General features: G+C 42.7%; 1 protein-coding gene across 1 annotated transcript in view; it reads left to right on the top strand.

The window, feature by feature from the left end:
- LOC119778741 (NACHT, LRR and PYD domains-containing protein 12-like) overlaps positions 1-21,759 on the top strand; it is a 43,139-nt gene extending 21,380 nt beyond the window's left edge. Inside the window, exons 4-7 of the mRNA XM_038278101.1 lie at positions 7,686-7,859; positions 17,947-18,120; positions 19,733-19,909; positions 21,428-21,759. Of these exons, the coding sequence (XP_038134029.1) occupies positions 7,686-7,859; positions 17,947-18,120; positions 19,733-19,909; positions 21,428-21,623 (721 nt within the window). The 3' untranslated portion in view covers positions 21,624-21,759. The remainder of the gene's footprint in view (positions 1-7,685; positions 7,860-17,946; positions 18,121-19,732; positions 19,910-21,427) is intronic.
- The last annotated feature ends 3,207 nt before the right edge of the window (positions 21,760-24,966 follow it).

Here is a 24,966-nt window from a genome sequence, read left to right as displayed (position 1 = left end):
CGGTGTGGTCTTCTGCTGCTGTAGCCCATCTGCCTCAAAGTTCCACGTACTGTGCGTTCAGAGATGCTCTTCTGCCCACCTTGGTTGTGACGGGTGGTTATTTGAGTCACTGTTGCCCTTCTATCAGCTCGAACCAGTCTGGCCATTCTCCTCTGACCTCTGGCATCAACAAGGCATTTCCGCCCATAGAACTGCCGCTCACTGGATGTTTTTTCTTTTTCGGACCATTCTCTGTAAACCCTAGAGATAGTTGTGCGTGAAAATCCCAGTAGATCACCAGTTTCTGAAATACTCAGACCAGCCCTTCTGGCACCAACAATCATGCCACATTCAAAGTCACTCAAATCACCTTTCTTCCCCATACTGATGCTCGGTTTGAACTGCAGGAGATTGTCTTGACCATGTGTACATGCCTAAATGCACTGAGTTGCCGCCATGTGATTGGCTGCTTAGAAATTAAGTGTTAACGAGCAGTTGGACAGGTGTACCTAATAAAGTGGCCGGTGAGTGTATGTTACATGTGCACATGTAAAATGTTTTGTCTCGGTTGGCATCTGACTTAGTTTATTTTAATGTAACTGGCTTTCAGTTAAATATTTTCACTTAATTTGTTTGCCTAGCTTGAAGTCTGAAGTTTATGTTAAGCTTGACGATGCAGCTTATTGTTTAAATTAGTGACACAAACCCGTCCAATTGTTTGGAACAGCAAACCCGATGGCTTTATTGGACTTGTGCTTTTGTTTGACATTCCACTATCTGCATATCATATTTACTTGTTAAGTTAAATGTAAAACAAAATATATTTATTTATGGGAGATTATTGCTAAAACTTAAAGATTTATTGGCACTTATGCTGACTTAATGCTAAGGCATTGCTAGGTTGGTTGCATTCAAAATTAGTTGTAATTAGTAATAAAATTAGTACTTACTTTATGATCTTTATTTTTACAATTTAATGATTTGTGTTTGTTTAAACTTGAAAATTACACAATATCTCCTGTTACTCTTGTGTTCAAGGTTTTCAATCTGAATGACTGAATGACCCCTTCACCAATCAAATCAAGAAAACAAATTTCAATAAAAAACAAAAAGGGGAAATCCTTGTTCTGAGTTGTTCCTTGCCGACTGCGCTCTTTCAAGTGGAGAATTACTGAGGGAAAATCAAAATAACAACAAAAACTTGACACACATGTTAAAGCATAAATAAGCTTTGGAGGAAAAAAGAATTTAAATTATACAGTGTATATATCTCTTTTAATTAGTTTATTTTATTTGTTTGTAATAATTACCTTATTTATTGTCCCTTCTAATCTTAAAATTAATTTATGTATTACTTAGTTTTTAAGTATTTATCTTTGTGCATGATATAATATTATTGTCTGTTTTATTCTTCCTTTGTATTTTTTACCCTATTTATTTCTGGCTGTTGTTTCTACGTTTCTGCCTCATTATGTAAATGAGGAGGGGGCGTGTCTTAGAGGGTCACTTTCTGCTCAGTGGTCGGCAGCTCATTTTCTAAACTCAGAGTTCAGAGTATTATTTTAAGGTTCTCTTTTCTGTTGCTGTTGTTCAATAAAAGTATGTTAAAAGATGGTGCTGCACAGGCAGGAACAGGTCACATCGGCTCCTACTTTCCTTTTACTTTCTAATTTTTATAGTGTTTTTTGTAGTGTTTTTATAATATTGAACACTGTAGCTGGTGCTCCAAAACTATGCACACTAAGGAAACCAACTTTCAGGACTATTGTGCTTAGCTTTCTGCTACTTTTGGCACTTTTTGATGCTGCAAGGGGAGACCCCTTGTCCGCGACTCCGAACGGCTCATTGTTTAAAAGCGGGACCAGCTCCTCGGACTACTGGGCCGCTGCCCTGCTCCCCACCACACGGAGAAACCAGACATCCCTACAGAAATAGGAAGGAGAGGCTGCATAGGTGGAAGGACGAAGCGGAGGAAGAGTTATCTACTATTGGTTGTCATGGGAAACATAAGATCTCTCCGCAACAAGACCGAGGAGCTCGCAGCGCTAGTGCGTTTCCACAGGAGGTACAGAGATGCTAGTTTAATGTGCTTCACGATGACGTGGCTAGATGGCCATCTCCCAGTCACCCTGACATCTCACCTGATGAAGACCATGGAGCGCCTCATCCTCGCCCACCTTTGCACCGTGGTGAGCCCCACTCTGGACCCGCTGCAGTTCGCCTACCGGCCCAACATCGGAGTAGATGATGCCATCATCTACCTGCTGCAGCGGGCGCTCACCCACCTGGAGACCACTGGGAGCACTGTGAGAGTCAATTCAATTCAGTTTATTTATATAGCGCCAAATTCACAACACATGTCATCTCAAGGCACTTTACAGTTCAACCAGATCATACAGTCAAATTGATACAAAGTTTTCCAACTAAGGAAAACCAGTTGATTGCATTGACTCATTGACTCAAATAAAATCCCTCACACTAAGCATGCTTGTAGCGACAATGGAGAGGAAAAACTCCCCTTTAACAGGAAGAAAGGCAGATGAGCTCCGAGCCAGCTCCCATGACAGAGGACGAAGAGAGCACATCCAGCCAGTCACGGTCAGAGAAACAGGACCACACTGGAAAAGAGCCCGATCTCCAGCATCTATAAACAAGGGTGTTGATGGAAGCAGCACAGCTGATGTTTCTTTCCAGGATGGCGTCACAGCCAAACAGGAACAGACGAGGCAAAGCTACTCTGAGGAAAAGCAGAGAGAGCAGAACGTTAGAGATTGAACTAACAAATCCTGCAGAATAGGAGAATAGAGATAGAATGAAGCAGAATGATGAAAAAGGGGTCCCTATGTCCTCCAGAAGTCTAAACCTATAGCAGCATAACTATAGAGATAGCTCAGGATAACCTGAGCCACTCTAACTAGAAGCTTTATCAAAAAGGAAAGTTTTAAGCCTAGCCTTAAAAGTAGACAGGGTGTCTGCCTCACGGACTAAAACTGGTAGTTGGTTCCACAGGAGAGGAGCCTGAGAACTAAAAGATCTGCCTCCCATTCTACTTTTAGAAATTCTAGGAACCACTAGTAAACCTGCAGATTGAGAGCGAAGTGCTCTGTTAGGATCATAAGGAACAATCAGATCTCTGATATCAGATGGAGCTTGGCCATTTAAGGCTTTATATGTGAGAAGGAGGATTTTAAATTCTATTCTGGATTTAACAGGAAGCCAATGAAGAGAAGCCAGGATAAGAGAGATATGATCTCTCTTTTTCATTTTTATCAGAACTCTGGCTGCAGCATTTTGGATCAGCTGAAGGCTTTCTTTGAGTCATGTTCTTTGACTTCTCCAGCGCTTTCAACACCATCAGACTGGTGCTGCTGAGGGGGAAGCTGGAGGACGCTGGTGTGGACAAGCATCTAGCTGACTGGACCATCAACTACCTCACTGACCGTTCTCAGTACGTGCGGCTGCACGGTGCCAGTCAGAGGTGGCACTCTGCAGCACCGGGGCCCCCCCGGGCACCGTCCTGTCTCCATTTCTTTGCACCCTCTACATCTCGGACTTCACCTACAACACCAACAGCTGCCACCTCCAGAAGTTCTCCGATGACTCGGCCATTGTGGGCTGTGTGTCTAGAGGGGAACGAGCTGGAATACCGGTCGGTCATCATGGACTTTGTGGACTGGTGTGAGAGAAACCATCTGTCTCTAAACATCAGTAAGACCAAGGAGATGGTGATTGACTTCAGGAGAAGACCAACACCCCACCCCCCCGTGAACATCCAGGGGCAGGACATAGAAACTGTGGAGAGTTTCAAATACCTGGGTGTTCACATCAACAATAAACTGGACTGGACTCATAACCACAATAACTCCTGTAAAAACCACTGTGCAACTGTATTATAGTTTTTTATTTATTGACTGTGCAATATTCTGTGCAATATGCTGACTATGCAATATATCTGAATAGAATAGTCATGCCACTACCTCACCATTGCTCCTCACCTACTACACTTTAATGTAAAAGTCAATTCACCTGTATATAAGCCATCCTGATTGTACATATGACACCTCAAATCTCTGTGCTACTCCCTCATACTTTTTCTTTTTTTATTTTCTTATTTTTATTTTGTTTTTCATTGTGTGTGATACATGTACACTTGCACCTTAATCCTTATTTATCTTGATATACTGTATATACCTTGATATATTGTATATACATTGTTTATTCCTAATGCACATTTTTCCTCCTTGTTTGCACCTTCTTTAATTACTATGCCAATATGTGACCAGTGACTGTCTCCGCTGTGAGATCAATAAAACTCATCTAATCTAATCTGTAAGATCATTTGAGGTGAGAACATTATACTTTTAAGCGTCAATATATGGCCCATTTACCGATTTAATGCGTAATTTAAAAAAATGTTCCGAAGTTGAGAGGACCGCCGCAACCAGCAGAGTTCCAAGGCTTACGGCAGCCAGAACTAACCACAGCCCATCTGCAGCAGCCCTCTCTCTGCATAGCTGTGTGTGAAGGACCGCTTGCTCTGATGGTGATTTTTTGTTTTGGCAAAATGTTCATTTGATTTATGTTTATCTCACTGTGTTCATTATTATTCCCCAACTAAATGAAAAGTCAGAATTTATTATTATCTAGAGACTATTAATAACAGGATGAGAAAAGCAGCTTAAGACGAGCAGAGCATGTGGTGACGTCATCAGTACGCTTCTGTTCCAATTGACCAAGATTATTCTGCATGCTCCCATTCTCCCAGAGTCCAGACTTTCCTGCGTTCTTCTCTAGAACATACTTGGCGAGAACACGAGTCAGTAATCGCGTTCTTGTGAACTAAGAAACGGCCACTGACTTCAGACTCTCCTCTCCTTGGAGCCATGCAGTAAAATGCTAACCAACCAATAGGCAGAAGTCTCTAAGAAGACTCTAAGACACACCCTCCTTATTTACATAATGAGGCAGAAATGTAAAAACGACAGGCAGTAATAGTGTTGAAAAAGAGAGGGTACAAAAATACTCAGGAAGAATAAAAAAAGATTAAAATATTATGAAAAGGAACATAAATAAATACTTAAAAAATATGTAATAAATAAATAAATTTAAAGATTATAATGGACAATAAATAAATAAGGTTAATTATTACAAAGGCGAATAAATAAGGAAGCTAATTAAAAGAGATATATACATTTATGTCTCGCTGTATAATTTAAGTTCTACCTATTTATTTGTTTATCTTGTTTGGAGGGGCAATTAATTGCATGCTTACATATTTATTGTGCATCTATTTATTTTTAAATATGGCAGAGTTGGTCTTCCATAGGTCTGACATAGTGGAAAAATTGCAAATCTTTTGGAAGGTAAGCTTGTATGAGCGATGCAAACAGCAAGTTTTAAACAGAGCGTGCACAAGGAGAAATTAGCTCATGCACACTCAGGGTTGTGCATATGCATTTTTTTAATTAAAGTTAAGAGGGTGAGTCTTTTCAAAAATCATGAAAATCCTCCACAATGCATGGGAACAGAGGGGGATCTCTGTTCCCATGCATAGAAATGTCTGTGGCATGCACTCACTTAACGTAGGCCTACGTAATCCTACAATAACATTATATTTACAGTTGATTTATTAAAAATGCTTTTCAGTAAAAGTCAACAGCAATAACTCCAATAACAAACAATAATTTTATTCAAAATGTATTTACTGGTATTAAAAATGCTTAACAATTCCTGTAATGAATGAATAGCACAATGAAAGAAATAATGTCTCATCATCGGGATTTGCTCCATGATCAGAGGAAATGTTACTTGGGCCCGAACAGTGGTGAAAATTGGAAGTTCAGTTTAATATAATACAACTCTGTGAATAGTTCCATCTGAGATGAAGGAAAATAGATGTTTTAATGGTTATAGAGTCCGATATGTGGCGGTAATGTTTGGTTTATTTAAAGCTTTTTATCTGTTACTGTGTAAATGGGTTTGGCTGTAATTTAAGGACAGATTCTAATATATCTGCAGGGTGGGAACTATAAATCTGATAGGAGATAAATTTTTTTATTGCTGTTTTGCACAATATGCTTAAGTAAGTATTTTTTGATTTTGAATATTAGAGATTTTGCAGATATATTTTGTACATACATTGTTTAGATTTACTTATATATTTCTAACCCTTTTATGGAATAGAACATCTCTTTATTGTCCCACAATGGGCAAATTTACAGCAGCAGAAAGATTATTAAAAATTGTCACACAAATGTGGACCTTAGAAAAATGTATAAGAATAACATAATAGGGAAGAGTTAAAATATAAACAATTCAATTCTGTAAAGTGTTTTAACAATATAAAACTGGAGAATTAATAACCAATAAGCAGCTATGGACATTTTTCCAGGAATTGTTATGTGAAAATAGCAGCAACATCAGAGATGTGCAGAATGACAGCAGCATCTTATTTAACTGACTAAGGTTTCTATCATTACATTTGCTTTTATTTGTTCCTGCTCCCGCTGGTTGGAACCTTTATTCCACTCTGGAGTCTTGTGAGTGTATTCTTTGTTCACTTTAACTTTTTAAAAAATAAATAAATAAACAAACAGTTTTGAAAACCTCGGTATTCATTCTTTTCCTGCTTTGTGTGTCAACTCTCACGGTTGCTAAGCAACAGAGCATACGGCGGTAAAACCCGCCGAAGGGTGGACCTGTTCGAATTTACAGCCAGAACTCTTCTGGCCTCCTTATTTTCAAGGACTTCAAAGAATCCAGTCTAGGAAGACCGCGTTCTTGGAGGATGCAGCCCAGGATTTCGAACAGAGCCTCTGATTAAGAACAGGGCTGCCCGCACTGACGCGGCTCAGGGATTACGTCACACGCAGCGTCAAAAAAATCAGGACATTTCCTCACTTTCTAAAAAAAACCCGGGACGCCCGGGACAGGACGTGAAATATGGATATGTCCCGGGAAATACGGACGTTTGGTCACCCTAGTGTAGTCAGAGTGATGAGGCAGATGGTGCACTGAGGATGCTCTTGTTAACCTGGATTCATCTGTTTCTGTTAGTTAGCAGTCTTAAATACCATAGAAATTATAGATCAGAGCAGTAATAGATCATTGGTGCCTTCAGTGGAACAGATGTGGAGCTAAAGGAGGAATCCAGCGCTCCGAGTCCATTCCTGTTAACCTGGATCCTCTGGTTTTACACTTTGCTAGAATCAATCTGATGATGCAGATGAGCTGACTCATTATTTTCTGCAGAGTAACGATGACCTCAGATCAGAAAAGGAGATTTGAAGCAGAAATGTCAGGCTGCTGAAAGTTCTGTTCATTTCTGTGCTCTCAGTAGCGGGTCTGGGCTCCTTTGCATGAATGACTGCATCAATGTGGCGTGGCATGGAGGAGATCAGCCTGTGGTTCTGATCAGGTCCAATGGAAGTCCAGCTTGCTTTGATAGCAGCCTTCAGATCACCTGCATTGTTGGTTCTGCTGTTTCTCATCTTCCTCCATAGATTCAATTCAATTCATAAAATACTTTATTAATCCAGAAGGGAAATTAAATGTTGCGTCAACTCATAGGGTTTCATTTTAAGCAGTTGTTGTAGGTGTTGATGCAGTAGGCAAATAATTTTTCTAAATTTTTATTCCTTATTTTTTCACTATTTTAGTTTTAACCTGTCTCTCCAGTTGCTTTAACATGTAATTAATTCTTTCAGATTGAATGGCTACAGTTTGTCAGAGATCAGCTGTGCTTCTCTGGGCTCAGCTCTGAAGTCCAACCCCTCCCATCTGACAGAACTGGACCTGAGCAACAACGACCTGATGGATGGTGGAGTGAAGAAGCTCTATGGTTTTCTCCAGTCTCCCCTCTGCAAACTACAGACACTGAGGTCAGTCACCATGTTTTAGTTTAGTGCTGATTTTTTCTGATGGTAAAGTTGTGTTGACTCTAAACTGCAGACATAAGGCTGATATTCTACTGATCCACACTGAGGATCTTCAGGCTAAAGTCTGATTTCTTCTTCACTGCTTTGATCCAGTTAAAGTTTATTTCTTTTTTAAACTTCCTCTTATGATATATTTAATAATAAGCAGGAAACATTAAACAATGAGCTGAATTTCAGTGTGGGGTTGCAGCATTATCCAGAACTATTTTCTCTCTTCTATAAATGGGTGCACTGCGAGAAAATAATTTCCTTCCAGGGATTATTAAAGTAATTTTGATTCTATTTTTTTTTTATAATTTAATCCCTCTTTCCAGAGGGAAAATAATGTTCTTATAGTTTACTAATTTGATCAATTGGTGCATTCAAACCAAACACTAAACCAGTGAAAATGTCGCCAGGTTTGTCTGCTTCTGCTTGCTGTGAAATGTTCCTGGCCAGTGAAAGCAGCCTTTGATAGAGTGGGTCATAATATCCTGTTATCTGGTTTGGAGCATTAGGTGGGGATCAGAGGAAGAGCAGGGCAGTGCACATTTTGTGTCAGTCTGGGAAATTCTTTGTTTTGGAGGCGCTTCAGAGAGCCTACCTTTACACCTGGGCTGTCTGGATCATTCTGTAAAACCAATGGCCACAAACTGAGGTTTTAAAATGGACAGCCATCTTAACTTTGACAACTTTGACAAAGTTTAGCTGCTGTCAAATCCAATTTGTCCCGAGAAACTCCCTACAACATTAAAAAAAGGAGTTTTGTTATAATCCAGATCCAGTGAAGGCAACACAGGCATGAGGCTGTCATGGTTCTGTTATGGTCTGGTTGTCACATTCTGCTATTTTAAAGCACCTCCTTCTCTCACACCGCTCAGCCTCTACTGCCTCACCAATAGGTCACACCTGTTTAGCACAAATTATTCTAGACCAGGGGTGCTCAAGTCCAGTCCTCAAGAGCTACCATCCTTTAACTTTTAGATGCATGTCTTCTCTAACACACCTGAATCAAAAGGCTCAATCCCCTGATTTAGCCCAGCAGAGGCATGGTAACGAGCCTCTCATCTGATTCAGGTGTGTTAAATATGGGGTGCATCAAAAAGTTGCAGGATAGTAGCTCTTGAGGACTGGACTTGAGCAGCCCTGGTCTAGACTCACTCCACCTGCCAGCCTCTCTACCGAAGCCTCCCTCAGTTAGCTCTTCCCCGCTGGTTCATATTCAGTCACTACAGATTCCACACCTTGCCAGTCAGGTTCAGGTTTTCATTGCTGCACTGCTGGATCTTAGCCTTTTGCCCTGTTAACTTTATCGTCTGCACCTAGATTTTACAGCAGCTCAGTGATACTCTCTGTGGTCCTGTGGACTCATTACAGACTCTGCTCACCAAGAACTCTGGGGATAACTACAGCTGATGCTCACAACAACGCTTCCATCTTTAGTCCAGTACAGCCTCTGGTTACCTTCATCCATAATTCATTACCTTCGATAAACCCTCAAGACTAGCTCTGTGTGTGTGTGCATTCTGGGTTCAACTAGAAAAATTATGACAGAGCCTATGACCAAAGAGGAGTTTTCTGGAAGCAGCACTCATCCATGTTTTATTAGCTCTCAGTGCTGATACCTTTTAGAGTTGTCACAGAGCAGAGTTGGCATTAAAGAAAGAAGGAAGATAATAATTCCACTATGGTGGCTGGCAGTGGACAGAAAGAGCGACCATGGAACAGGTAAACAAACCTCCCACACACTTTTCAATAGGTGTGTGGTGTGCTTTAAACTTGGAGAAACTCTGCTCTGTCATCCACCTTTGCGCCTAGCTCACGTGCTCCCTTCAGCAGGGTGAAGCTCTCTCCTTTTTGCCCTCCGCTGTCTCTGCATTCAATACTTAATAAACTTTATGTGCTTCCACCTCATGAGAGCAGGTTTGGAAACTTTATTTAATTTCTATAGAAAATTCCTATATCATATCCAAATAAACATTCCATTATCTTATTGTTTATTTGAATAAAGACTCAGATGAAAATAGCACAAAGACCTTCTTGGAATATTGATATCTTTAATTCCTTTTTCTTTAATCAATCGATTTGTGATGTTGGTTATGTTGTGTTATAAAAAGGAAGGTTATAAAAGGAAGTGAAATGCTGGTCCAGACTAATCCAACCTGTGGTGATGTCACAAGTACCTTTCTGTTCCAATTTTACAGATGTGTTCTGCCTGCTTCTGTTTTGCCAGAGCCCAAACTTTTCTATGTTCTCATCAAGAACGGATTTGGCGAGAACAGGGGTTTGATTTCTTCCCTACAGACCGCCAGAGGCGGTGCTTAAAGCACGAATGATCACTTTTGCGCATGCATAGGTTGAGAATCTTATACCAACATAGTCACATGTGACCCCGGTGACACCGGTGAGCCTATATAATCACGTGACAGCGACAGTTCAGTCCCTTTTCATCTTCTCACATGCAGGTTGAACAGGTGGTCAGACACTTTTGCTTGTCGCTGGTAGCCTCTAGACTTAGGTCAGAGCTGCGAGGCTCATCTCTCCCTGCAGAGGCTGCGCAAGCTCTTCACTATACATCTTGGTTTCTTCGTCTGGTAAGTTTTCTTTCTCATCGATGGCGAACGGGAACGCATTTTCACCGCAACCCCCTGTTGCTGGTGCCTCGGAGTTAGCTGACTCCGACCAGCTTGTTAACTACCGTAGCAGCCGCTTTTGGGCTTGCTTTTTTTTTTTACTTTAGCAGCCGCTTTCGGGCTTGCTTTTTTGTTTACTATAGCAGCCGCCTTTGGGCTTGCTTTTTGATCACTATAGCTGCTGCTTTCTGGCTTGCTTTTTTGTTTACTGTAGGAGCCGCTCCCAGGCTTGCTTTTTTGTTTATAGTAGCAGCCGCTTCTGGGCTTGCTTTTCTGTTTACCGTAGCAGCCGCTTCCGGGCTTTATTTTTGTGTACTGTTGCAGCCGTTTTCGGGCCTGCCTATATTACCATCAGGCGGCCGTTTTTCAGCTTGCTTTTTACTTTAACTGCCGAGCTTGGCTAGTCCTCATTGTAGCCTTGCTGCTGGGGAACCCCTGGTGGCATTCTCTGCTCGACCGGGTCTCCCGATCTGTCCGCTGGGTGAGTGTCAAGAGTTGCAATTTCAGCTCCACCTGACCTAGCCCTGTGAGCGTGACATGTTGGACGTGTCTTGCTGTAGAGCTTGTGTGTCCCCTCTCCAGTTGGAGGACGGGCATGTTTTGTGTCCCTCTTGTTTGGGCCTGCATGCCCTAATTGTTCTGTCCTGCCTTTGTCCCTATGTAACGCTGGTTTGGCTGGCCTTTAAGGCGCCAGCAAGCCTTTGAAATGTGTGGCTTCTGAGGCTATGGGGCCTCTACGGAAGAGGAGCAAGAGGAGCCTTAGGATTCCAGTGGGCATATCTGGGCAGGTAGCTCAGCTCGCTTCTGAGCTCGAGGGGATGAAAGCATTAGTCGAGTCCCTTAGGGGCGAGCATGGCGCTAGCCTGACTGGAGACCCTGGCCAAGGACAGAGCATTGGTTGGGAAGTCTCTGCTTTAGATGATGATGCCCTTTCCCTGGCGGCATCTGGCACTGATTTTTGGGATAATATTTACTCCGGCTCACTCCTCACCGAAGTCGCATATCTCTTCTGACTCTCAGTCAGAGGAGGACGGTTCTATAGCAGGCGCTCTGAGAACTGCTCTAGCCCGGTTGCAGCTGGATGCTCCACAGGACCAATCTGTGGCTTCCAGTGCTATCTTTCGGCGTCCTACTACTAGGTCGTCCTTTATGGTTCCCCCATCTGCAGAGTATGTGAGGGAGCTCCATGCCTGTTGGACAGACACTAAGGCCTTCTTGAGGCTGACCTCTGATGGCAGGGCACTGGCGGCCATGCAAAATGCACCCAGTTTTGGCTTGGGCCATATGCTTTCTTTTATAGCCAGCCATAGCTTCCCTCATTGTGGGGCCGGATGAGGCTTTGAGGGCTAATGCAAGGTGCCCTCGTCCTCAGTGCCGTGTCCCTGACGATCTGCACTGTAGAGCATATGACTCTGGGTCTCGTTTGGGGCGACTTGGAAATTCCCTGTCGCATGCTGGGTCTCTCAGCTTCCTTGGAGGGTGTCGCGAGTGATGCACCTACCCAAGGACTGATGGACGCATCCCTCTATGCATTCGCTCATCTGTCGAGGGAGGTTGGATGTGTCCTGTCTACCCTTCTTCAGGCACATCGCCAGGTCTGGCTGGCTCAGTCTCCTCTGACAGAGGCATGTAGAACGACCCTGATGGGCCTTCCAGTGGTTCCTGGGGAGTTGTTTGGCTCCGCTGCACTTGCATCCCTGAAGTGGTCGGCCGAGGCCTTGCGTACCAGGCAGCAGTTGGCCGGTCAGGATGAGTGCAGCGTCCTGCTGGGAGTGCCTCTGTGTCCCTGTCACATATTTATCCTGCCCGGACTACAGCTTGCTTGGTGCAGCCACGGTTTTCTGCAGGGCCTGCTGCAAGGCCTGCCCATGGCCAGTGGGATCCATCTGGAGGTCGGGCTCATGTCGCTCCTCAACCCAGGCGGGCAACTCGGCAACCCTTCCGCCGCCCCGAATGGCAGGAGGGCTCGGAGATGACATCATTGGGCTGGCGGTGGAACACTTTACCCCGGACCAGCTCGGTTGCTGGGCCACTCTTTTTTCCGATCCATATGTGGTGTGTACACTTACCCAGGGTTAGGCACTACAGTTCCGCTGCCGCCCCCCTGTCCCTGGTCAAGTCAGGATGACGGTGATTCATGACCAGGTAAAGGCTCAGGCTCTGAGCCAAGAGATAGACACCTTGCTGGCCAAGGGTGCTATATTGCTTGTTCACCCCCTGCGGGATCCAGGGGGCTGTCACTCGAAGTATTTTATAATTCCGAAAAAGACTGGGGACTCAATTCTGGACCTGAAAGGTCTGAATCTTTTCATGAAATCCATCCCCTTCCACATGTTGAGCATCCGATGTGCTTCAGGCAATTTCCCCAGGTGACTGGTTCATCTTGGTCGACTTGAAGAATGCATATTTTCATGTTCCGATTGACCTGCTGTCAAACTGGGCGGTCAGATCCTGCATCCCAATCCCAGTCGCCTCCAACTCTGGGTCTGGCCACTACAGGGCCCGGCGTTTCTCTCTGAGTATGGCGGGGACATCGGACACACGATGAATAAAGCCAGGGCCCCTACTACGCGACTGGTGTACGCCCATAAGTGGAAGGCTTTTAGCCGCTGGTGTCAGGAAAGAAATGAGGACCCTGTACACTGACCTATTTCTGTTATTGTAACCTTCCTTCAAGCACTGCTTTCTCAAGGTTGCACCCTCCCACACGCCCTGTTGTGCCGGTGTGGGACCTCTCTATTGTCCTCGCTGCCCTGCACTCTCCTCCCTTTGAACCATTGGCAGAGGCAAGCCTTGAGTGTGTGTCAAAGAAGACAGCTTTTCTCTTCGCCATGGCCTCGGCAAAACGGGTGGGTGAACTACATGCCTTGTCTGTTCACGAGTCCTGCTGCCGTTGGAACCCGGCTGGTTGGGGTGTTACTCTTTGGCCTGATACAGCGTTTCTTCCTAAAGTGGCTTCTGTGAGCCACACTGTGCCCCTCCAGCTTGGTCGCCTTGATGCGGATGGGCCTTATGAGCTTCTCTGCCCTCTTCGGGCACTGAAAGCCATACGTCAGTTGCACAGCTTCTCTCTGGCAGTTGGATAGTCTGTTTGTTTGCTACGCGGGGCCCCGCAAGGGGCAGGCCCTTTCTGAACAGTGCCTCGCGCGTTGGATTGTGGATGTAGTGGAACAAGTGTACATTTGGCAGGGCCTCCAACCCCCCGCTGGTGTATGGTGCCATTCCACCAGGGAGGTCAGTGTGTCATGGGCTGCTATGACTGGTGTCACTCTAGAGGCTATTTGTTCAGCAGCCTCTTGGTCATCCCTGAATACCTTTGCTAGGTTGACAGGGTTAACCTGGCCACCCCTCACCGAACGCAGGGGATCCTGTCCCAGCGAGCAGCAACTTCCCAGTGAGGTGGGCATGTTTCTGGTTGTTGTTGCTGTGTGATTCCTCAGGACTCTGTTGGTCATCGTCATCCGTGCTTTAAGCACCGCCTCTGGCGGTCAGTAGGGATGAAATAGAACGAAAGTTACGACTGTGACTACGGTTCTATGAATCCCGGATGACCGCCAGAGCACTCTGTCCCTCGGAATCATTGTGTTTTTCACGAGAAGATTAAGGGACTGAGCTGTTGCTGTCAAGTGACTATATGCACTCACCAGTGTTACAGGGGGTCACACATGACTATGTTGTATAACATTCTCGACCTGTGCAAGCGCAAGTGTGATCATTTGTGCTAAGCACCGCCTCTCGCGGTAATCCGGGATTCATATAACCGTAGTAACAGTCGTAACTTTCGTTCAAACTCCTGTTCTTGTGAAATGAGAAGTATCAGCACTGAGAGCCAATAAAACATGAATGAATGCCTCTTCCACACAAACTTCTCTTTATTGGTCATAGTGCTGTGTCTGTGTTGCATTAATCAATTCAATTCAGTTTACTTATATAGTGCCAAATTCACAACACATGTCATCTCAAGGCACTTTACACTTCAACCAGATCATACAGTCAAATTGATACAAAGTTTTCTATCTAAGGAAAACCAGTTGATTGCATCGACTCATTGACTCAAATACAATCCCTCACATTAAGCATGCTTGTAGCAACAGTGGAGAGGAAGAACTCCCTTTTAACAGGAAGAAACCTCCAGCAGAACCAGGCTCAGGGTGAGCGGCCATCTGCCGAGGCTGACTGGGGTTCAAGGAGACGGAAGCAGAGACACAAAAAGCAGCTGTAAAAGGCGGCCCCGTCCAGGAAACACACAGCCAGGCAGACAAGCTCCGAGCCAGCTCCCATGCCAGAGGACGAAGAGAGCACATCCAGCCAGTCACAGGATCACACTGGAAAACAGGCCGCTCTCCAATATCTATAAACAAGGGTGTTGATGGAAGCAGCACAGCTGATGTTTCTTTCCAGGATGACGTCACATTCAAACAGGAACAGACGAGGAAAAGCTACTCTGAGGAAAAGCAGAGAGAGCAGAATGTTAGAGATTGAACTAACAGATTCTGCAGACTAAAAGAACAGAGAGAGAATGAAGCAGAATGATGAAATGGGTCCCTATGTCCTCCAGAAGTCTAAGCCTATAGCAGCATAACTATAGAGATAGCTCAGGATAACCTGAGCCACCCTAACTACAAGCTTTATCAAAAAGGAAAGTTTTAAGCCTAGCCTTAAAAGTAGACAGGGTGTCTGCCTCACGGACTAAAACTGGTAGTTGGTTCCACAGGAGAGGAGCCTGATAACTAAAAGATCTGCCTCCCATTCTATTTTTAGAAATTCTAGGAACCACTAGTAAACCTGCAGATTGAGAGCGATGTGCTCTGTTAGGAACATAAAGAACAATCAGATCTCTGATATCAGATGGAGCTTGGCCATTTAAGGCTTTATACAGGTGCTGGTCATAAAATTAGAATATCATGAAAAAGTAGATTGATTTCAGTAATTCCATTTAAAAAGTGAAACTTGTATATTATATTCATAGATTACATACAAACTCATATATTTCAGATGTTTATTTTGTTTAATTTTGATGATTACAAATGACAACAAATGAAAATCTCAAATTCATCATATCAGAAAATTAGAATATTACTGAAGACCAATAAAAACAAAGGATTTATAGAAATGTTGGCCAACTGAAAAGTATGAACATGAAAAGTATGAGCATGTACAGCACTCAGTATTTAGTTGGGCCTCCTTTGGCCTGTATTACTGCAGCAATGCGGCGTGGCATGGAGTCGATCAGTCTGTGGCACTGCTCAGGTGTTATGATAGCCCAGGTTGCTCTAATAGTGGCTTTTAGCTCTTCTGAATTGTTGGGTCTGGTGTATTGCATCTTCTTCTTCACAATACCCCATAGATTTTCTATGGGGTTAAGGTCAGGAGAGTTTGCTGGCCAATTAAGAACAGGGATACCATGGTCCTTCAACCAGGTACTGGTAGCTTTGGCACTGTGTGCAGGTGCCAAGTCCTGTTGGAAAATGAAATCTGCATCTCCAAAAAGTTGGTCAGCTGCAGGAAGCATGAAGTGCTCTAAAACTTCCTGGTATGTGGCTGCGTTGACCCTGGACCTCAGAAAACACAATGGACCAACACCAGCAGATGACATGGCACCCCAAACCATCACTGACTGTGGAAACTTTACACTGGACTTCAAGCAACGTGGATGAAGTGCCTCTCTTCTTTTCCTCCAGACTCTGGGACCTTGATTTCCAAAGGAAATGCAAAATTTACTTTCATCAGAGAACATGACTTTGGACCACTCACCAGCAGTCCAGTCCTGTTTCTCTTTAGCCCAGGCAAGACGCTTCTGACGCTGTCTGTGGTTCAAGAGTGGCTTGACACAAGGAATGCGACAGCAGAAACCCATGTCTTTCATACGTCTGTGTGTGGTGGTTCTTGAAGCACTCACTCCAGCTGCAGTCCACTCTTTGTGAATCTCCCCCACATTTTTGAATGGGTTTTGTTTCACAATCCTCTCCAGGGTGCGGTTATCTCTCTTGCTTGTACACTTTTTTCGACCACATCTTTTCCTTCCCTTCGCCTCTCTATTAATGTGCTTGGACACTGAGCTCTGTGAACAGCCAGCCTCTTTAGCGATGACCTTTTGTGTCTTGCCCTCCTTGTGCAAGGTGTCGATGGTCGTCTTTTGGACAACTGTCAAGTCAGCAGTCTTCCCCATGATTGTGTAGCCTATAGAACTAGACTGAAAGACCATTTAAAGGCTTTTGCAGGTGGTTTGAGTTAATTAGCTGATTAGAGTGTGGCACCAGGGGCCATCAATTTTGAACCTTTTCACAATATTCTAATTTTCTGATATGATGAATTTGAGATTTTCATTTGTTGTCATTTGTAATCATCAAAATTAAACAAAATAAACATCTGAAATATATGAGTTTGTATGTAATGTATGAATATAATATACAAGTTTCACTTTTTAAATGGAATTACTGAAATCAATCTACTTTTTCATGATATTCTAATTTTATGACCAGCACCTGTATGTGAGAAGGAGGATTTTAAATTATATTCTTGATTTAACAGGAAGCCAATGAAGAGAAACCAGGATAGGAGAGACCTGATCTCAGAGCTGGGAAATACAAAAACTTCATATCATTTAATATTGTAGCACGGCTAAGTTAATTTTTCCAAGTGAAAAAAAAAAAAATCTGGTGCCGGAGCCGGGAATAAAGTCCAGGAGATGCCACTGGTTTAGTTGTTAAAGACCATTTGATTACCAGCAGAACAACTGAAGGTCCGACTGAAATCTTCTAGCAACACGTGTTGTTTGTCACCAAGGATCTTAAAGCTGTAAAGATCAGGAAGGCCTAAGGGTCAGATTCCCATTAGATTCCCAGTTTAGTGAAGACAACCGACAGGATCATGGGGACCCTGAATCCATCTAAAGTACCAGATCTGTTTGGACGGGTCATCATTAAACAGGCTACCAACATTCATTTGGAGACAGAACATGAGCTGTCATCTGAGTGTTTGATTGAAGTCAGGGAGAAAATCCAGGGTTCCTTTATGGAAACACAATCGTATTAAACATTCATTGTAGGCAGGAGATGAACAGAAGCCAAGATAAATGCTGGGATGTGTTTGAAGACTTTTCCTCTGAACATTATCTATTTCTTCTTGCAGTTGATGCTGCTTGTGTTGTTCTGGTTCTGGATTGTGTTGCAGCTCTGCTCTTTGTCCAACACAGATTTCTCCTGGAGGAGACTAATAAACACACCTTGATCTGGACCTTCACACGTCATTAGAACATGTTCTGGTTCTGCTTGGTTTACTCTTTTAACTTGATCATTTTCTGGGACTTTAGCTTTCACTCAAATAATTTTTCTACATTTATAGTCATTATTGTTTCATTATTTTAGTTTTAACTTGTTTCCTCAGTTGCTTCAACACATCTTTTAATCTTTATTCAGATTGAATGGCTGTAGGTTGTCAGAGATCAGCTGTGTTTTTCTGGTCTTGGCTCTGAAGTCCAACCCCTCCCATCTGACAGAACTGGACCTGAGCAACAACAACCTGAAAGATGGTGGAGTGAAGCAGCTCTTTGGTTTTCTCCAGTCTCCCCTCTGCAAACTACAGACATTGAGGTCAGTCACCATATTTTAGTTTAGTGCTGATATTTCTGATGGTAAAGTTGTTTTGAAGGCAAGGCAAGGGCAAGGCAAATGTATTTGTATAGCACAATTCAGTACATGATTAAAATATAGGGAAAAAAACAGAATCAAAGCAAGTAGGGGAAAAAAATAAATAATGCAGAAACAAAAAAGAGGCAAGGCGCTGACCAACTGGATCAACACTGCGGCGTTGAGGCAAGGTCTGAAGACAGCTTATATGGTCTGATGATCTTGATGGGCTGCAGCTGTGCAGGAGGCTCACTCAGAAGGATCCACGGCGGACTCTGCTGGAGAAAGGTGGAACTTCTTCCAACAAAAACATGTTTTTTGTTGAACTGTTTAACTAGAACAGTCGAAGGCAATCCTAAACAAATGTGTTTTTAGTCTTAATTTAAAGGAACTCAAGCTTTCCGCACTTTTACAGTTTTCTGGAAGTTTGTTCCAGATAAGTGGAGCATAGGAACTAAATGCTGCTTCTCCATGTTTAGTTCTGGTTCTAGGTATGCAGAGCAGGCTGGAGCCAGAAGACCTGAGTGGTCTGGAGGGTTGATACACTGATAGCAAGTCTGTGATGTATTTAGATGCTAAGCCATTCAGAGATTTATAGACTAACATAAGTATTTTAAAGACTATTCTTTGAAATACAGGGAGCCAGTGTAAGGACTTTAGAACTGGGGTGATGTGCTCTACTTTTTTAGTCTTAGTGAGGACACGGGCAGCAGCGTTCTGCATCAGCTGCAGCTGTCTGATCCACTTTTTAGGCAGACTTGTGAAAACACCGTTGCAGTAATCAATTTGACTAAAAATAAACACATGGATTAGTTTTTTCCAGATCATGCTGAGACATTAGTCCTTTAATCCTGGAAATGTTCTTCAGGCTATAGAAAGCCAACGTTGTAATTGTCTTTAAATGCTTTTGAAGGATCAATTCTGAATCCAGCACTACACCTAGATTTCGGGCCTGATCAGTGGTTACTAGCTGAAGTTGGCTGTCTTTAGTGAATACAACCAATAGGATCATGGGGACACTGATCCCATCTAAGGTATCAGATCTGTTTGGACGGGTCATCGATTAAACAGGCTACCAACATTGATTTGGAGACAGAACATGAGCTGTCATCTGAGTGTTTGCTCAAAGTCAGGGAGAAGATCCAGGGTTCCTTTATGGAAACACAATCGTATTAAACATTCATTTATTCCTCCTTCAATCCAACTAGTAAGAGACCGGTAGGCAGGAGATGAACAAGAGCCAAGATAAATGCTGGGATGTGTTTGAAGACTTTTCCTCTGAACTTTTTTCTCATCTATTTCTTCTTGCAGTTGATGCTGCTTTTTTGGTTCTGGATTGTGTTGGTTGCAGCTCTGCTCTTTGTCCAACACAGGGTTCTCCTGGAGGAGATTAATAAACACCCCTTGATCTGGACCTTCACACGTCATTAGAACATGTTCTGGTTCTGCTTGGTTTACTACTTTAACTTGATCATTTTTCTGGGACTTTAGCTTTCACTCAAATTATTTTTTTTCATTATTTTAGTTTTAACCTGTCTCTCCAGTTGCTTCAACACGTCTTTTATTCTTTATTCAGATTGAATGGCTGCAGTTTGTCAGAGATCAGCTGTGCTTCTCTGGTCTCAGCTCTGAAGTCCAACCCCTCCCATCTGACAGAACTGGACCTGAGCAACAACAACAACCTGAAAGATGGTGGAGTGAAGCAGCTCTGTGGTTTTCTCCAGTCTCCCCTCTGCAAACTACAGACATTGAGGTCAGTCACCATGTTTTAGTTTAATGCTGTTATTTCTGATGGTAAAGTTGTTTTGAAGGCAAGGCAAGGGCAAGGCAAATGTATTTGTATAGCACAATTCAGTACATGATTAAAATATAGGAAAATAAAACAGAATCAAAGCAAGTAGGGGAAAAAAAATAAATAATGCAGAAACAAAAAAGACCTTTAAAAATAGTTGGACTAAAGTAAATAAAAAAGTTAAACTAATTAGGTTTCAGTTGGACTGTTTAACTAGAACAGTCAAAGGCAATCCTAAACAAATGTGTTTTTAGTCTTAATTTAAAGGAACTCAAGCTTTCCACACTTTTGCAGTTTTCTAAAAAGTTTGTTCCATATAAGTGGAGCATAGGAACTAAATGCTGCTTCTCCATGTTTAGTTCTGGTTCTAGGTATGCAGAGCAGGCTGGAGCCAGAAGACCTGAGTGGTCTGGAGGGTTGATACACTGATAGCAAGTCTGTGATGTATTTAGGTGCTAAGCCATTCAGAGATTTATAGACTAACATAAGTATTTTAAAGACTATTCTTTGAAATAAAGGGAGCCAGTATAAGGACTTTAGAACTGGGGTGATGTGCTCTACTTTTTTAGTCTTAGTGAGGACACGGGCAGCAGCGTTCTGGATCAGCTGCAGCTGTCTGATCCACTTTTTAGACAGACTTGTGAAAACACTGTTGCAGTAATCAATTCGACTAAAAATAAACACATGGATTAGTTTTTTCTAGATCATGCTGAGACATTAGTCCTTTAATCCTGGAAATGTTCTTCAGGCTATAGAAAGCCAACGTTGTAATTGTCTTTAAATGCTTTTGAAGGATCAATTCTGAATCCAGCACTACACCTAGATTTCGGGCCTGATCAGTGGTTACTAGCTGAAGTTGGCTGTCTTTAGTGAATACAACCAATAGGATCATGGGGACACTGATCCCATCTAAGGTATCAGATCTGTTTGGACGGGTCATCGATTAAACAGGCTACCAACATTGATTTGGAGACAGAACATGAGCTGTCATCTGAGTGTTTGATCAAAGTCAATGAGAAGATCCAGGGTTCCTTTATGGAAACACAATCGTATTAAACATTCATTTATTCCTCCTTCAATCCAACTAGGAAGCGACCGGTTGGCAGGAGATGAACAGAAGCCAAGATAAATGCTGGGATGTGTTTGAAGACTTTTCCTCTGAACTCTTTTCTCATCTATTTCTTCTTGCAGTTGATGCTGCTTTTTTGGTTCTGGATTGTGTTGGTTGCAGCTCTGCTCTTTGTCCAACACAGGGTTCTCCTGGAGGAGATTAATAAACACCCTTTGATCTGGACCTTCACACATCATTAGAACATGTTCTGGTTCTGCTTGGTTTACTACTTTAACTTGATAATTTTTCTGGGACTTTAGCTTTCACTCAAATTATTTTTTCTAAATTTTTTGTAAATTATTTTTACATTATTTTAGTTTTAACCTGTCTCTCCAGTTGCTTCAACACATCTTTTATTCTTTATTCAGATTGAATGGCTGCAGTTTGTCAGAGATCAGCTGTGCTTCTCTAGTCTCAGCTCTGCAGTCCAACCCCTCCCATCTGACAGAACTGGACCTGAGCAACAACAACAACCTGAAAGATGGTGGAGTGAAGCAGCTCTGCGGTTTTCTCCAGTCTCCCCTCTGCAAACTACAGAAATTGAGGTCAGTCACCATGTTTTAGTTTAATGCTGTTATTTCTGATGGTAAAGTTGTGTTGACTCTAAACTGCAGACATATGGCTGATATTCTACTGATCCACACTGAGGATCTTCAGGCTAAAGTCTGATTTCTTCTTCACTGCTTTGATCCAGTTAAAGTTTATTGCTTTTTCAAAGTTTCTCTCATGATTTATTCAATAATAAGCAGGAAACAAGAAGAAATGAGTTGAATTTCAGTGTGGGGTTGTAGCATTATCCAGAACTTCCCAGAATCCGGTGAATTTAGAGCTGATAATGCAGGAAATTCCCACTACCATTCCCAGCAACATTATTTAGTGATGTTGAGCCAAGATGCGCAGCAGTGTGGAACGCAGGAAGAATCCCAGAACCTCTCTAAGACTTCAGTCCTGGAGAGGACACTTGGTTCTCCCATTCTCCTCCTCTGTACAAGGTCCCTGCCCATCTGGAGATTCTTCCAGAGAATTTCTCTCTTGTTTTTATGGCCTCTGTTCAAATGGTTTGATTAGAAAGAAAAAAAACTGCTGATAAAGAGGAAGATAGAAGAAATCAAAAGCCCTGATGTGTCATTTAGTTTAATCCATGGATGTATTTATGAGCTGAACTCACATTTCTGGAACTTTGAACTGAACGATGCAGTTTTTGAAGTCAGGAACATCAAGTGAACGAAGCTCATCTTGACGTCATTTAACGTTGTTCTGTTTAAGGTGAACTAAAGATTGTCCCGTTTTTTGGGGGTAAACTTTAGTAAATTTCCTAGAGAAAGAGCAGCAGCATTTCTCCTTAGGCGCTCAGGTTCTGCTGTCGCTGCCATCGGGCAGCAGAGACCCAGTTCTGCTCTGTGAGAAACTCCATCAGTCATTTAGGCCTTTAAACGTGACTCTGCCGTCTTCAGCTTTGCTTTCTATGTCAGGACATGAACTGAAGGCTCCAACCTTAAAGCTCTCAGGTTCCTCTGAGAGATTTCTTCTTGGTTTGTGGATGGAGATGCAGCCCAGAGAACCATGAAGTAACATTGATCAGCTGCTCATTTAAAGACACAATGACATTCATGCTGTGCTTTGATGGACCATTTCTGCTTGGATGGAGGCTTGAAGAGGCCTGAACATGAGGTGGAGCCTTGGACACAAACTTTGAGCTGCAGCTGGGATCTAGAAAGGAAAACTGCTGGTTTTGTTCACAGAGTTTTAGAAATCAGGAGTTTTTTTTGTCCTGCTCCATTTTACATAAACTTTTAGCCTGGATCCTACCAATGTTTTCTAAATGAGACCCAGGACTGGGAACCACTGGGCTGTTGGATCATCCAGACACTGATTACTGAAGGACATCATTACCTGTTTATGTTTGGACTTTATTTCAGCACATGAAGATAAATAAAGGAGAACTAGTTCCAGTAGGAGCTGTGAACTGAGTTCAGAATATTTAGGTAGAGAACTATGAACATGAATCAGTTGATCTGAACCTGCTTGAACTGAGTTCAGAACCAGCTCTAGTTCAGGGAGAACTGGTTCTGAACTCATCAGAATGAGGACTGCTTGTTGTAAAGTGAGGACATTTTTCTGCTCCTGTTGAGCAGCTTTGCTAACAGTTAGCTTTAGGGTTAATGTCAGGGTCAGGGCATAGAAAGGGTTAAAATGATGAAAAATCAACGGAAGTCAATACATGATGATGATGATTATGATGATGAAGGTGGTGATAGTGATGATGATGAAGGAGAGATATGATGTTTGTGATGATGATGATTAGGGGTGTAAATCACATCCATCATGGCGATTCGATTCAGTATCGATTTCCTGACCCAACAATGTTATCATTTTCAGTACTCAAGAATACACCACGATTCGATTCGGTAATTTTTTTTTTACACCTTGCAGGATAGACAATGTTTTAAATTTGAAATAAATCAATAAAAGCTGTGATATCATTATGCATTTTTTTTAGAAAACAAAAGCAAATAACAGAAGTAGAAAAGTTGCAACCCACCTATTCCTATTAAAATCTTATTCACTGAAAAATAATAATGCCTCTGCATTATAGTTTCTTAAAGGCCTTGCATCAAAACATACTACACAAAATCAGTGCAATGAGTGCAATGCAATACCTTGGCTCCAGATGTCCCTGCCCCCTCCACAGACGCTCCGCTGCACCTCTCCCAGATTGTAGGTGACCGCAGACAGTGCCGCAGTGAATGCAGACAGGAGTTCGGCTTGTTTTGTTTTTATGATCGAAATTGTGGAAGACGACTCGTGAAGTTTGACCAGCTAGAAGAGTGAGGTGCCCGAGAACGCTGGGACCCTTTTTCCACCTTGATCTTCGCTCTTTTTGGCCCTCATGTCCCTCTGTCATCAGACTAAACTCGCCCCCACTTCCTCACTGCCTCGGCCGGATCTAGACCCACAGCGTGTAATATTGAGCATAAATCAAAAATGTCTGTGTCAAGCTCACTGTGGCACACTGCTGTAAGTGTATAACCAGGAAGCGCGGTAGAAGACCAAAATAGGTTTAGCACCACCGCAGCACGGGTGAAGATGGTGATGTTGATGAAGGTGATGAGGATGAAGATGGCGATGATGTTTGTGATGATAATGAAGGTGAGGATGAAGATAGCGATGATATTGGTGATGATGGTGATGGTGATAATAAGGATGAAGGTGGTTATGATGGTGAAGATGATGATGTTGATAATGATAAAGGTGATGAGGACGATGAGGATAAAGTTGATGATGATGATGATGATGATGATGATGATGTGATGATTAGGGTTGGGAATTGATAAGATTTTCACGATTCTGATTCCCTTATCGATACTGTGAAACAATGAACTTGGTAAGTGCATGATGACATTCATCTACCTGCACCTGGGACATCCTATTTCTGTCTGCCTCAGCGAAAACAGAAGGCAGTGAACGGGAGCTGCCAGGCTCTAAGCCAGCCAGGCTACCCGTCTCATCACAGTCATCTAAATCTAATGGAGGTTAGCCATTTAATGAAAAATCATTACTGTACAATTGCTGGAAATAAACCCATCTCCCCCTGGTTTAAAAAAATGAGCGACACCTCTGTCTCGCTCCCTGAACTTCAGAGCAACTTTGTAGCATGTTTTGTTACATCCATTGCAATAGCTAGAATCATCTAAGAATTCCAGCTACCAATAGTTCTAATTAAACATGCTAGCAATGAAGGAGAAAGGAACACTCCTTTATTAACCCCAAAGAGAGGTAGGAAACTGATTTATTTCCAGAAATGGCATCTGATTCACTAGGAACCACATTAAGCACACCATAAAAAACTACTACTTTCCCCAAGAGTTGCCTCCATGCTGGTCGTAATTTTTTCTTCTTCCAGAAA

This window comes from Cyprinodon tularosa, unplaced genomic scaffold (assembly GCF_016077235.1).
Source record: "Cyprinodon tularosa strain WSP-4 unplaced genomic scaffold, ASM1607723v1 ctg1379, whole genome shotgun sequence".
NCBI lineage: Eukaryota > Metazoa > Chordata > Actinopteri > Cyprinodontiformes > Cyprinodontidae > Cyprinodon > Cyprinodon tularosa.
The sequence above is the reverse complement of the archived record's forward strand: the minus strand, read 5'-3'. Positions and strand labels throughout refer to the sequence as shown.